General features: G+C 58.2%; 1 protein-coding gene across 1 annotated transcript in view; it reads right to left on the bottom strand.

Annotated features, from left to right (window-relative positions):
* Positions 1-14,283, bottom strand: part of UNC5A (unc-5 netrin receptor A) — a 61,615-nt gene that overhangs the window by 8,921 nt on the left and 38,411 nt on the right. Inside the window, exons 2-4 of the mRNA XM_029217770.1 lie at positions 6,154-6,375; positions 394-537; positions 41-144 (exon numbers count right to left, since the gene is read on the bottom strand). Coding sequence (XP_029073603.1) covers positions 41-144; positions 394-537; positions 6,154-6,375 — 470 coding nt within the window. The remainder of the gene's footprint in view (positions 1-40; positions 145-393; positions 538-6,153; positions 6,376-14,283) is intronic.

The following is a 14,283-nucleotide window of genomic DNA, read 5'->3' as shown; positions in this document are numbered from 1 at the left end:
GCACTGCCCACCTGTGGAGTGGCACTGGAGCCCTGCTCACCTCAGCTGGGGGGATGCCCTCTGGCGGGCGGCAGGGCAGCACGATGCCCTGCTCCAGGGACACCTCCTTGGCCAGCGGCTCCTGCTCAAAGTTCTTGCGCAAATCTGGGGGAAGAACAAGAGTGTCCTCCAGGCTGAGTGCCTCACGCCAGGTCAGCCTGGCTGACCCTGTCCCCTGGTCCTGCAGGGGCCATGGCACATGCCAGAAGGAAGTGTCAAGTGCCCAGGGGGATGTGGGGGTGGCTGGGCAGCGTCCATAGGCACTCCCTCCACCCATCAAGGCAGGATCTGAGGATTTCTGATGAGCCCTCCTCCCCCAGTGACACCCTAGGGCCACCTCCGCCCTGGACTCACAGGCAATGCGGATGTAGGCCTTCTGACTCTTGGTGGTGCCCGAGGAGCTCCACGCCACGCACTGGCACCAGTACTCCTCCAGCCCAAACACCTTCTCCACCTGCTGCCTCGAGACATTGATGCGGACCTCCATGGCAGGCAGTCCTGAGGGTGGAGGGGTGGGTAGCAAGGGCCGGGGCCATGCCTAGCCCCCAGGCCTCTCTGTCCAGTCCCCTGCCGGGCCCCTGCACCACCATAGTCCTCCCTCTGCTCAGCAGGAGAGCGGACGGACTGGGGGGGGGGGCAATGCTCTGCCTGGAGGGAACACTGGGGGGGCTCAGTGGGAGTCCCTTTATATCACCTGAAGGTCAAGAGTGGGTGCTTAGCACTTCCATTCATTATACTTTGTTACCCTTTGTTACCCAAGGCCTGTCTCCCTGGAGTCACTTACAAAAATATCACTACAGGAGCTTCCTGTTGTTTCAGAGACAAGGGCACAGAGGAGCTTTGGGCAACAGGGGCTGGCAGAGGAGGTGGGGCAGATAGGCTAGCCCTGGGACCTTTGTGGGTTAAAAAAAAGGGTAAGGAGCGATCTGGCTCACCTCCTGGGGTTAGTAGGTACATCCTGATGAGTGATAATATAATAACAGCTATTAACAAGATAATTACAGTGATTATGTTGTATGATAATAGACCCCTGGGGCTTAGTAAGGGTTTCCCATGTGCTGGCTTATCTTTTTCAATCTGCTCTCTTGGAGGTATTGCTCCCACTCCATGGATGAGGAAACAGAGGCTCAGAGAGGCAGTGACTTGCCATAGGCATCCAGGGCTGTCTGCTGTCTGAATCCAGAGTATGTTCAGAGTGCTCAGAATCCAAGGCGTGCGAGGGGTTCACCGGAGGAGGGTGCTGGGGGTGCCCATCCCACAGGGAGAAATGTTGGCGAGGGGGAGGGGGCAGCTCATAGAGGGGAAGCTGGCCTGTGATGGGTGGCCGGGACCCTCTCTACCCTGAATGGACTGGGCTGGAGGAAACACCTCTCAAGGATGGACACAGTCCCCCCATGTCTGCCACACCCAGAACCAGGTGTGGGGCATCTGGGGAGGGTCCAGATTTCTGAGGACCCAGGAGGGGGAATACCAGTCCTCCTCCAGGCCCCTGGCCCTCAGACAAAACAGTGTCCCCAGGAGTAAGAAAAGACTTTCCAATTTTTCCTCCTCCTGACCCCAATTTCCCTTGGGTCATTGGCTTATCAGAAAGAGGGAGAGAGGCTGGTGTTTCCATTGTTAACAGAGAAATTCAATTAGGGCTGCATTGCAGGAGGAGCCGCCGCCAGGCTGAGCAGGCAAGCCAGGAGGCTGTTTTCTGTCTTAATTTCTCTAACGTGTCTTTCCCTGACCCCTGCCCAGACCCCTCCTCATGAGTCTCTCCGGCTCCCACACTGGGCTCCCAGATTTTCCTATCCCTCACCCCTGCCCTCCCCGTGAGTTCTCGCAGGATTTGGGGGGGTGTATCACCTCTGGCTGAGGTCACAATCACTGGGCTAGATCCCTCCATTCTGGGCACTGCCTACCCCATCCTCTAAGGCACTGGATGTGTGCATTCTAGTGGTGTGGGATGAGGGCTGAGAAGCGAGAAAGGGTCCCTTACAGGGTCTGTGCATAGGAGAGGGGCCCTGGGCACCAGCCAGCTGTCAAGCACACAGATTCTTGGAGCATCTGAGAAGGAGCTGTGCACATACTTGGGGGTAGAGACAGGGTCCTCCCTCTCAGCCTTTGGGGTTAGTGGTGGGAGACCTCCAGAACATTCTGAACTGGATTCTTTTCCTCTCTTGGGTGGACAGGTCTATGGATGGACTGCTCCATCCCCCATGGTGGTGGGGGGAGCTCATGCACCACCCAGGCAGCTCAGCTCAGGGAGAACAGCACTAAATTTAAGTGCTCCTGGGACCTCCTTGGTGGTCCAGTGGTTAAGAATCTGCCTTCCAATGCAGGGGATGCGGGTTCCATCCTTGGTTGGGGAACTAAGATCCCACATGTCTCGGGGCAACTAAGCCTGTGCGCCGCAACTACTGAGCCTGTGCGCTGCAACGAAAGATCCCGAGTGCCTCTACGAAGATCCTGCGTGCTGCAACTATTTGGCTGCAACAGCCAAGTAAATAAATAAATATTAGAAAAAAATCTTAAAAAAAAAAATTTAAGTGCTCCTATTTCTTCTTCCCTGTCTCCTCCACACTTCTGTCCTGCCATCTCATCTCCTTCTTGCTGCCACGAATAAGGGCCAGGTTTGTCCATGAGGTCTAGATCCAGGCAGTGCCCTTGAGCCCCACAGGCTCTGGGAGGTGGGGAGACCCAGAGCCTGCCCTTCTGGTCCTTGAAATGAGGGGCTGTGCCCTCCCTGCTGCAGGTCAATGAGCAGCCTGGCTCCTGGGAGCAGTTTCTGGGCACGGCTGTGTCCGCACCTGCCTGGTAAATGTGAGCAGATGCTAGCCTTGGGGAGGGATGGGAGGATGTAGGGGTCCCTGCTGGCCCAGGCCTAGGAGCGTGTCGGGTGTGTGCTGGCGTGTGAGTGCCGTGGGCGTGTGGGGAGGCCCTGGTGTGGGCATGCTGAGGGTTTCTGGGAGGTGGGGGGGGGTAGGGGGCTCTGAGGGCAAGTGAGGGCTTAGGGTACCTTCTTACCAAACTGCTTCTAATAACCAGTCAGTTTGTTTAATACATGATAAATTACACTCCCAGACCAGACTCCAATGCTTGGTTTTGCAAATTTCCAGCTTTTACACTATCAGTGGGTTTGGGTTCAAGAGATTTCAGGCTTTGGTCCCCTCCCCCTGGCCTTCTGGATGGGGAATGGGGGCGAGCAAGGGGGAGATCAGGTACTCTCTCCTGGGGTGTCCACCCTGCCATCCCCACCCCCATGCAGAAATGGGTGGGGCTTCAGATTTGGGCTGACCTCTGACCCCATCATACCTGCCTGACCACAGAGCATTCCTGGCTCAGGGTCTTGGGTCTGTGTGTAGCATGGTGGTGCCGCCCGTGGCCTGGGCATCTGTTTGTGGGTAAGTGAGAAGCCTATCTCTTTGCCTCAAAGCACTCAATGGCTTTGGGTTGAGAAGTCAATAAGATCAATGAAAATTCAGATTTGCAGGCCATGGGAGGCCTGAGGTTGGATGCTCAGAGCAGGAGGGGGCCCTGGTGGCCATGGGGACTTGTCCCCGTGAGCTCTGCTCTCTGCCTGGCTTTGAAGGGAGCAAGGCCAGGAGAGCCTGTTGGGGAATGTGGGCTGAGGGCTGGCCTGGCCTGTGACTGCTATGTAGGCAAGAGCCTGGGTCTCAGCCAAGCCATGGATTCCAGACCTCGTGATGGCAGGAGACAAGGAGGGGTATATGTGGGAAGCCAGGAAGGGGAGGTGTGAGCAGTTTGGGGCTGGCGTGGCACCTTCCAAGAGGTTCCAGGACAGGCTCTCAAGGCTGTGGGGAGACAGGTCTCTGGCTGTGGCTTGCTCTTCCTCACCTGTCCTTTCCTTGGGGGACCTACCTCAGCAGCAGGAGGACTCATAATGCTGCAAAGTGGTGCTGGGCCCTAGGCATGGGGTAGGGAGAGAGGAAAGACCTGGAGCTGGGCTCCACCTGGGTGTGAGAGATCTCACAGCTTCCCCCACCAAGGGGGGCCATCCTCATCCCCATTTTACAGAGGAGGAAACTGAGGCCCAGGGAGGGAAGGGGGGCTTGCCGCAGAGGGCACCAACCCCATGCATTCCCCTCCTGAGAGTGGGAGGCAGAGCTGGATCACCTGCACCAAGAGCCTTGTGGGCTAAATTCTTAGCACCTCACCGAGGCCTGGCACAGAGCAGGTGCTCAGTTAAGACCTGAGGACTGCAAGGAGGACGCTGCCAGCAGCAGGTGTGTGTAAGGCCAGGACAATGCAGGGCTCAAGGACCTGGGCAAGAATCACTCACTAGGGGGCTGACACTTGGGGGGAAGAAGACCAGCACCTGGTGACCCTGGCAGGGGAGGATGGGGTGTGACTTCTGTGGACCAGAATGCCTGGTTGGAGCCCTGGATGAGTCAGAGCCATCTGTAATAGGACAGGCTGGCTCTGAGAACTAAATCACACGCTGATGAAACTCAGGGCTCGTCTGCTCACATCTGGGTTCTTGTGAGAGCTTCCGAGTTCACCAGGGCAGGGCCCCCTCCTCCAGTCTCCCTCTGCCTGGCACCAGCTTCCCACAGTGCAAGTGTGGCTGCAGCTTCCTCGTCTTGCCGACCACCCCCCCCGACCCCCACTTCTGCCGCTCCAAACCTGGGCCTCTGGCCAGCCTCGCATTCCCTGCATTTGTCCTTTGGCCTGATAAACAGTCATTCCAGCTGGTTTTAAGACTGAGGTTGGATGTTATCACCCCACCCCACCCCCACTCCGGGAATCCTTCCTGGGCTGCCCAGTCCCTCCCACCAGGAGCATGGGCCACCCCTCTGGGCCTGTGGTCCCCTGCCTGCCCTTGGCATCAGTGTGAGCTGTTCTGGGTGCCACCTGCTTGCCCCTGTGACTCAGGCCTCACTCAAGTGGCCATACTGGGCAGAGGGTCTGTGGGCTGTATGTCTCAGGCTGGCTGAGCCTCAGTGGGAAGGGGCTCAGGACTTAACCTGAGGGCTCATCATGTGTGTGGGCTCCACAAACCATCAAGGCAAAGGGGTAAGAAATGAGCTTAACTGGGGTCCAGTTAGCGAGGAGGAGAGGCTGTTAGCTCTGCCGGGCCTGCTCTTGGGGAGCATGGGAACCCAAACAATGGCTCTCTGCCCCCATCCCCACTGCCTACTGCCTAAGGCCAGGGCTGGAGGTGGGGAATGAGGTGTCCCACAGAAGGGGCACTTCTTGGGTCTGCCTCTCCTGTCAGCCCCCCACACTGGCTCCGAGTGTCACCCATAGCTCTGGTCATGTCACTCAGTAGCTTGAAATCCCATAGGACTGTGACCTCACTCCAGAGCCGGACGGGTGAGGCTCCTGGATGGCACCACTGCCCGCTGCACACACTCCACACCCTCCCTGCTAAGCCTCGACCCGCACGCCGGCCCATCTGCCTCCAGGGTTTTGCTTGTGCTGTGTCCCTTTCTGGGGGTGCCTGGGACGCCCTTCTCCTCTTCTCGCCCTGACCAGGTTTACATATCACCTTCCCCGAGGAGCCTCCCTGGGCAGCCACAGATCCCAGAACTCAATGAGAGGTCACTGTGCTGCCCCCATCTCCGTGGGGCTGTGTCTCCGGCTCAAGGGTGGGTGCTCAGGGAACGTGCCAACGAACGGACCAACGAATGAACCAACAGATGCACAAAGAAAACAATCACGGAATGTGAGGTCCGTGATCTCTTCCATCATCTGGGATCCACTCTTTTCAAACCTTTCTCTGTTGGCACCACTTGCCAGGCTGCCTCTGGGTCTGCCTGGGCTCAGATGCAGTGGCAGGGTCCCGCCCCTCCCCCAACCCACAGAGCTCCCTGGGGCATTTTGGGGGGCTTCCCTTTTACTCACTCCCCCACCAAGTGATGAAGTCTTGTGAGGGTGGGCCTCCCAGGGAAGGCCTTGGTGTGTACACAGTGGGTCCCAGGTGTGGGAGTCCTGCCTCTCCTGGGGACCTGGGGTGGTGCACACAGAGTGGTTAGTTTCACCCTGGCCTCGGCTCACAGGCATGCAGCAGGGGCAATGGCAGGCCCCTCTCTGGGCCTCCATTGCCTCTGAGTCTGAGACTCGCTCCCCCTTCGAGTGACCCCGCCTGGCACCCCAGCCTGGTCTCACCGCTGCTCCCATCCATGCTGCGCTCGATCACGTGGTCCACCTGGCGCACCCACTCCCCGTTGCACTTGAAGAAGATTTGCGTGGCGGGCATGGCCTTGCACACCAGCAGTACCGGCTTGTTCTTGACGATGTACACGTCCTCAGGCTCCACCAGGAAGTGGGGAAGCAGGTCTGGGTTAGAGCCGGGCACCGGGTTGGCCACTGTGGCACTCTGCTGGGCCCCTGCAGCAGAAGCAAAGGGGGCAGGTGAGCTGGGGCCTCTGCTGGACTTGCGGGGCCCTCCCGGGGCTACCTGCCTGTTCAGGGGCTGGGACCGAGCCAAGAGGAGGCAGCCAGTGGGGCCAGGCTCTGCCACTTCCAGCCCAGCAGGCTGGGCTGCTGAATGCCTCCCTTAAACTTCAGTGTCCCCTTCCATAAAATAGGGGAAGAAGCAGCCCCCTGTGGAGACAAATACGGAAGTGCCAGCACACAGCAGTGGTCAGGGCTCATTACCACGCTGGTAGAAGTTTAGGGATCTGGTGAGGCAGCCCACTGCCCTGGAAGGCCCCGGGGGTGGGGGTGGGGGGTGTGGGTGGAGCAGAGGGGTGGGGAGTGGGGAGTGGGGGGGGTTTGGGGGGAGAGAGGGAGGGAGGGAGAGGGCCCTGGGCAGCCTGGGGCTAGGGAGGGCAGGAGTCCCTTCCTCTGGTGCCCTGGCTGCCTCAGGGGCTGCTTCCGGGTTGCTCCCCATTCCTGGCCCCTGCATGTAGTAGGTGCTGAGAAAATACCAAGTGAATGAAGGAGGGGAGGAGGCTGTGACGAGTGCAGATGTGAGGGGTGTTGGTGGCAGTGCTACAGGAGAGGCCCCCAGGAGGGGTGACTTGGGGTGAGCCTGGGCTGCTGGGTGGGTCCCGGGGAGGGTGGGAGCCAGGAGGGTGTGTCTGGGAGCCTCAGGGGCCCGGCCCATGTCCCACCCTTCAAGGAGACCAGAATATGGGTTTCCTCCTAATTTTAACTGCAAACCACAGCCATCCCACAAGTCATTTGTTGCTAATTACACAGGTAATTGGCTCTGAGGCTTTGGTGGAGGTAACCCCCCAGAGCAGTCTGACCGTCTGCTCCACCGGCAGGACCCTTGAGAGGGTGGGGAGGGGCGGGGTGGGGGTGGGAGTGGGAGGATGGAGAGTTGGGGCACCCTCAGCCTCCACACCCACCAAACAGGCCCCTGACGGCCTGGCCTCTCTCAGGGCTGCAGTGATTTCCCCCAACACACACTCACAGCCAACAGGGGGCTCTGGACATAAAGAGGGAAAAGCTTGGGCTTCAGAGACCCATCTGCTCCCTGCTAGTGGTGACCTTAGGCAGGTTACCCATTTTGTTGTCTATGACATCTATGGAGGTCCTGTCTGCCCCATGGGGGAGTCTGGAGGTGCCTCACGCAGTCGGCCTCCTGGCTCCACTACCTCCTTACGGGCAGCCCAAAACCCATGGAGGGCTTCTAACAGGGAGGCCTGGCTCCTCGGGCCCAGGGGGGCATCCACGCTGCCCCTTCTCTCTTGCTTGCACAGGGACCCTCTCTTTCCAATGTGGGAGTCTGCCCTCTCCACCCCAAGACTGTGATTTTGGGGAAGGGATCTGTGCCTGGTCCTGTAGGCACCGGGTGGGTGAGCTGGGAATGTCTGCAGAGGCTGAGAAACCTGGTGTGACTTCAGTTAACCCCTGCTTGTTTCCTTGCCTGCAAAATGGGGGATGGTACCCAATTCTTAGGGCTATCATGAGGATGAAGTGAAAAAAGGCCCAGTGCTCGGAAAATGTTGGCTGCTATCCATACCCAGTGCTTTTGCACTGACAATGCTCCTTCAGTAACTCTCCTAGCAATCTCTTCAGGGGTGGGGACTGATGAGGAAACTGAGGCACAGAGCCAGCAGGTGTCTTGCCCTCCGTGTCTGCAGCAGTGGGCTCATCCACCCCTCCTCCTCCCACCCTGGCCTCTCCCCAGCCTCTCTCCCCGCTACCCCCTGCACTTTCTGCTGCTCCGTAAGGAAGGCTAAGCTGCCAGGGAACCACACTTGCAGTTGGGAAGACAAGCTCCCCTTGTCCCGCCCTGCCCCATCCTGAACCACTTCCATGGGGCTCTGCCAGTCCTTGGGTCTCTGTTTTAGGCTGAGGAAGGTGGGGATGCAGGCAGAGGGGAGGAGCCATCTAGTCATCTTACAGGTGTGGAATCTGAGGCCTGAGGGAGAAGTCACTTCCCCAGCCCTGCAGCTCCAGCCCTGGACTCTGGGGGGCCCACATCCTGACCCTTTTTTATGACATTCACTTGTCACTCAGCCGCCCTGACCCAGGCAGCGGGCTCAGCCGGGGCAAGGCTGAGCTGGGCTCAGACCTCCCAAGGTCTGGAGAAGGGTGGGCTCCCAAGTGTGGGCCTGGTAGGTCCAGGAGCCTCTCTAGACACTTCCTGGGGAAGCCACGGCATCTCTGCAGACCCCAGGGCTGCACAGAGGAGGGCTAAGCTTGACCCCTGAGCAGGGCCCACAGGGGGCTGGGGGCAGGCATCACAGGCTCCAAAAGGGCATGCGAGACCTCAGTGTCAGCCTCCAGGCCTGCCCACGCCTTGCCTCACAGGGGCTCAGTGTGATGGCCTGTGTCTGATTACTGGCTGGGAGCTGGGTAGGCAGGGGTCCCAGCTGGGGGTATGGGCAGGGAGAGGGCACATGGACCCCCCCGACTTCCCTATCGATCACCGCGCCAAGCACTGCTCGTGTCAGCCGCCCGCTGAACCCAGCACAATCCCTCATGTCTGCATTTAACTGCTAATGAAAAATAAATGTACTGTGACCAATAAGGGACATAGCTCACTTCTCCTGGGCCTCCGCCACGCCACGCTGGCATGGTCTCCCCTCCCCATTCCCCTGGGGGGGCATTTATTGGGTGGACCCAGGGGCCCCCTCCAGGCTGCAGTTATGACCGCTGGCAAGGACACTCTAAGGCCATGGGTGGGGGTAAATTCAGCCCCTCTTGGGGCTGCTGGAAGCTTCCTGGGTGGCCAGAGCTGGCTTCCCCTCCCTCTGGCCCCTTCGCCCACTACATGACCTCCACCCTTGTGGTCGGCACCTGCAACCCCCCTCACCGTCCCAGTTAGGTCTCTCACTGGGACTAAAGCACAGTGAGAGCCTTGGGTCTCTCCCTCTCCACGTTGCAGGCCACTAGCATGAGCTATCTTTCCCTTTGACATGAAACCCTGTGCTTGTCTATCAAAGATAACAGCAAGCAGTGCATGCTCAGTGTCAAATGATATATGATGTTTTCAAAAGGGCACGGACTCTAGTTCACTGCAGTCACCACCACTCCCTAATGCCCCCTTTCTCCCTGCCGGCACTTTCCTACCTTCTCCTCAGGGCCCAGTTCTATCGTCACTTCTTCTGAAAGAGGACTCCCCCACCTCACTCTCTCAGGAAACCACACATGCCATTTCGCCCCCTCTGCATCTAGGACCTGTCCTCACTGGTTCTATAGCTCTTATCACAGGTGAAGCAAGCATGTGGCTGAGGCCTGCCCAGCTCGAGGCTGCCTAGAGCTGGTGTTGGTGAATGGGGACTTGGATTTGGGTGCCTACTTCTGCTTCCTTCTGGCTGTGAGGTGATGAGCATGGGAGGAAGGCTTTGCAAAGCAGATGCACTGGGGCTGTGGGGGAGCAGGCAGGGGCAAGGCCCGCTGGCCACACAGGCCCTGCTGTATCCCGAACTCCACCCTCCAGCTCGCCAGAAGCTCCGTCCGCCACAGCCTCGCCAAGTCTCTCTTACTTGCCCAGCTGCCCTCTTGGAATTCAGTTAGAAGACTTCTTTCATTTACTAGCAGATCCCTGAGAACTTGGTCACTGAGAACTGCCGATGGGGCTGTATGGACGCTCAGGGCTTGAAGTGGGAACCCCATTCCCAGTGAGCCTTGGGGCTGGCCAGCTGGCCCCCGCCTGTCTCAGGAGGGCACTGGCTGCCCAATCAGCCCCAGCCGGCACCCCTGCTCTGGCTGCCCATGAAGGGTGGGAGCCCCAATCCTAGCAGTCCCCACATACAGTGTCTTCTTAGGGATAGCAAGGGAGACCACGTCGTGTGTAAGAGTGTGTGTGTGAGAGAGAGGGTGTGTGTGTGTCTGTGTAGGGAGGCTGGGGGCTAGAGGGGGATAAGAGACCCCTGGGTAATGGGCCTTGGCCACAGCTGAGCCTGGGACAAATGCTACCTTCTCCTTCCCCTCTCATGGTGCTCTTATGACCTGAAATGTATTCATTCACTCATTCTTGCATTCATTCAGTGAATACTTATTGAGTGCCAGGAACTGTTCTGGGATTTTGCAGTGAGCAAGACAGACACATCCTCTGCTCTCAAACACTTTCATTCAAAATGGAGAAGCAAAAGAAAATAGAGGATTCAGAAGCTGCCAAGTGTTCTGAAGCAGGTAAAAAGGGGTGCTACTTCATAAAGGGTGTGGGTGCAAGGGCTCTAGAGTGGAAGAGGGCTTGGGGCAGGTTCCTCTGTTGAGGTGATGTCTAAGTAGACCCCTGAGGGCCAAGGCCAGGAGGAAAAGCATTTTAGGAGGAGGGAACAGCAGAGGCTGTCAGACAGGAAGCAGCCGGGTTTGTTGTTAGGACAGCGAGGAGGGTGGCCAGGGCAGAGGGAGTGCAGGGGAGACGAGCAGGAGGTGAGTCAGAGAGGGAGCAGCGGCCTGATCTTGGAGTTTTATTGGGAAGGGGTGAGGAGCATCTGGGGGGCTGTGTGCAGAGGAATGCTGAGATCTCCCTGCGTGAGGAATGGGTGGAGGGAGGCAGGGGTGGCAGTGGAGAATCGGATGGGGAGGCATTCTGTGGAGTGGACCATGGTAGGCCTGTCCCATGAGGTCTATCTGGGAACTCCCACCCAGACATCCAGTCTCAGCCAACAAGCCACCTCCTCCAGGAGGCCTTCTTGGATCCATACTCTTTGTCACTTTGCCCCTGTGCCCACGCTGTCCCCTAAGCCTTCCTCCAGGGTACATGCCATATTCAGGACTGGGCACGCTGCCTCCTCCTCCACTAGACTGTGAACTTGCTCGGAGCAGGAGCCCAGGTCTGACCTGGATACTGATGGAGTGTTTGTTGAGTGACTGAATGACCACCCCCTTTTTTCCCTTGAACTTCAGAAGATTTGCCTGAGGGTTGCCCCCTTCACTCTTGTCCTGCAGGGAGACCCAGAGAGAGCTCAGAGAGGCCCACAGGCAGAGTTGTGGGCAGGGAGAGGCTCTGTGCTCCAGCCTGCCCTCTGCCATCCCCCAACATGCTGCTGCTCTGAGGTTGAGCCCCCCTTTTCTCACCTGCAGCCTGGGATGATAAGGCCTACTCGTGTAACTCTGAGGCCCAGGGTGGGTGTGAAAGTGCTTTCAAATGTTTTATTTTTCAAAGCACCATGAAAATATGAGGTGTGATTAATCAAGCTATTAATGAACTCGTGTTTTCTGAGTGAGGACTCAGTCTCACAGAGCAGGGTAGGAGCGCTGGGGGCAGGGTGTCATCTGGCCTCACTCAGCTGGGAGTAGTGAGCACTGCTTCTCAAGAACAGCCGTGCCAAGCCCCTGTCCATAACTTGACAGGGGCTTGACAGGGTCTCCTTTTTATCCCTCCAACAGCCCCGGTCTGTGTCAATGGCAAAGGGGAGGGGCAGCAAGCCCCTGCTTTCGCTACTTCCCTGAGAAATGTTCTGGAGTTGAAGTGGGGTGGAGGAGAGAGAGGGGGCTGGGGGCCTGGCAGCCTCTGTCTTTCTCTTCCTGGCTGTCCACCCAGCATTGCACCCCCTCACCCCTGGGCACCTATGCTCCCAGTCTCCCTGGCTCCCTGGCCTGGAGATGTGCATTTGGTCGGTCCGCTTGGGGCCTGGGTGTCCTGCTCCACAGGCCCAGGCGGGGAGAGGAGAGTCCACAGGATGGCGCACCACGCCCTTCACCTGGCATTCGAGGCTCTACTGGCCCAGGGCCTGACCTGTTACCTGGCCTTGCCTCTAGGGCCTCCCTTCAAATATGTAGGATGGCATCTAGACTACTTGCAATTCTGCAAAGGCTTGTGCGTACTCTGGGACCCTGCCTCCCTCCCGCGTCTGGCTAACAGTACCCGCTCTTCTGCAGGGAATGCCTGGCCCTCACCCTACTCAGTCCATACAGTCATTCGGTCCTGGTGGGCTGACCCCATCTCTGGCCCCAGAGGCAGGTATACTACACTGACTAGTTCCCAGACAGGAAGGTCACCCCATCCCCATAGATGGGACTTCGGGATTTGGGCTGGGCTGCTGGGAAGAGAGAACCTCTCTTTCTGCTGGGCCAGTCCTGAAGGCTTTGCAGGCCATAGGAGGCCAAGTGAAAGGGGAGGCCATCCACGGGTCTGAAGCAGGGGCTTGGAGAATGGAGACAGCCAGGGAAGAAAGAGGTTGACTCCTCGCTGTGTTGAAAGCCTGGGATCCCAAGAAGCCAGAAGGCAGAGCTACCCCTGGATTCCTTTCTTTGCCTAAAGCTAGCTGGAATGAGGATCCTTCATTGCGTTGATCTACGCCCCCCATCTGCTCTCTGCCTGGGTGACTTCTACTTGTCCTTCAAGGCCTGCTCAAACACCCCCTCCCCCAGGAAGCCTTCCCTGACCCCCAGACAGAGCTGGCTACACCTCCCCTGAGCTCCCACAGCCCCTGGCCGAACTCACCTCAGTACCTCCCACATCATATGGTCACCATTTATGAATCTGTCTCCCCATGCAAACTGTCAGTGCCTTGAGGGCAGGGACTGAATGGTGACGTCTCTCCCAACCCTTGAGCATCCCCAGAGCCTAGCCAGGGACTGATACATAGCGAGTGTCCAGCGAGTGTTTGTTGAATGAAGGTTGAATATCATTACCTTGACTGGGACCAGAGCCCAGAAAGGAGGGCTGAAAGAGGGAGGACACACACTCAAACTTGGCTGGGAGCCAGCTCTGTTTACCTTCCAATCAAGCAATCGATCAATTCTAGAAACACCCGTGCTGGACCGTGGGGAGGTGGACCAAGGGGACTGTGGAGAGGCTCATGTGCAGGGTTGAGGGGAGACAGAGGGGGCTGGGAGCCATGGCCACAATGGTGGGGGACAGAGGGGGTGCAGACACACAGAGGAATGGGGATTTGTGCCTTCCTGCCCATCTACACCCCTGTGGCCTGAGACGGCTTCATTATTATTTTTAAAATGTGGGCCTTCCCTGGTGGCGCAGTGGTTAAGAATCTGCCTGCCAATGCAGGGGACATGGGTTCGAGCCCTGGTCTGGGAATATCCCACATGCCACGTAGCAACTAAGCCCTTGCGGCACAACTACTGGGCCTGCGCTCTAGAGCCTGCGAGCCACAACTCCTTAAGCCTGTGCGCCTAGAGCCCGTGCTCTGCAACAAGAGAAGCCACTGCAATGAGAAGCCCGCGCACCACAACAAAAAGTAGCCCCCACTCACCGCAACTAGAGAAAGCCCGCCCGCCGCAACGAAGACCCAACGCAGCCAAAACTAACAAAAAAAATGATGAGGGAGCTTCACTAGGAGGCTCTGATAAGCAGGGTTGAAATCTGCATTTGCTGTTGGAGACACACAGACAGCGGCGGGGTGGAGGAATGGTGGGCAGGAGGTCCCAAGACGACAGATCTGGGGGCTACACGAAGAACCCTGAGGTTCCAGGTGGCAGCTCAGAGGCGTGGACCTGCCTGGAGCCAGAGCAAGCTGGGGGGTGCGCCCCAGAATTCTTCCAAATCCATCATGTAAAAAACTCTGCTCTGCCCACCAGCTGTTCCGAGGCTCACCGACTGCTGCAGACTCCTATGCTGTCCCTTGTTTCTTGAGCCTCAGTTTCCTCATTTGGGGCAAATAGCACTGACCCAGCCCCAGGATGAGGTGGGTCAGGAACGACATCCTGCCCAGGGCCTCCAGGCGTCCACCAGTGCTTCTCTTCTTTCACTTCCCGGCCCCATGGTCCATCCCTCAGTCATTTGTCTCCCTGGCTGTTGCTCCAAACATCTCAGGACTTCTGGGAGGGAAGGGACAGGTCTGAGCCCAGGCTCTTCCGCCCCAGTGCACAGTCAGTGAACAAGGGAAAGGATGACTGCAGGCCCTCCTGTCAGGGAGCACGCAGGAG

Source organism: Monodon monoceros, unplaced genomic scaffold, assembly GCF_005190385.1.
Source record: "Monodon monoceros isolate NGI ecotype Baffin Bay Population unplaced genomic scaffold, NGI_Narwhal_1 Super_Scaffold_12, whole genome shotgun sequence".
NCBI lineage: Eukaryota > Metazoa > Chordata > Mammalia > Artiodactyla > Monodontidae > Monodon > Monodon monoceros.
Note: the sequence above shows the minus strand (reverse complement) of the source record. Positions and strands in the feature narration are given on the sequence as shown.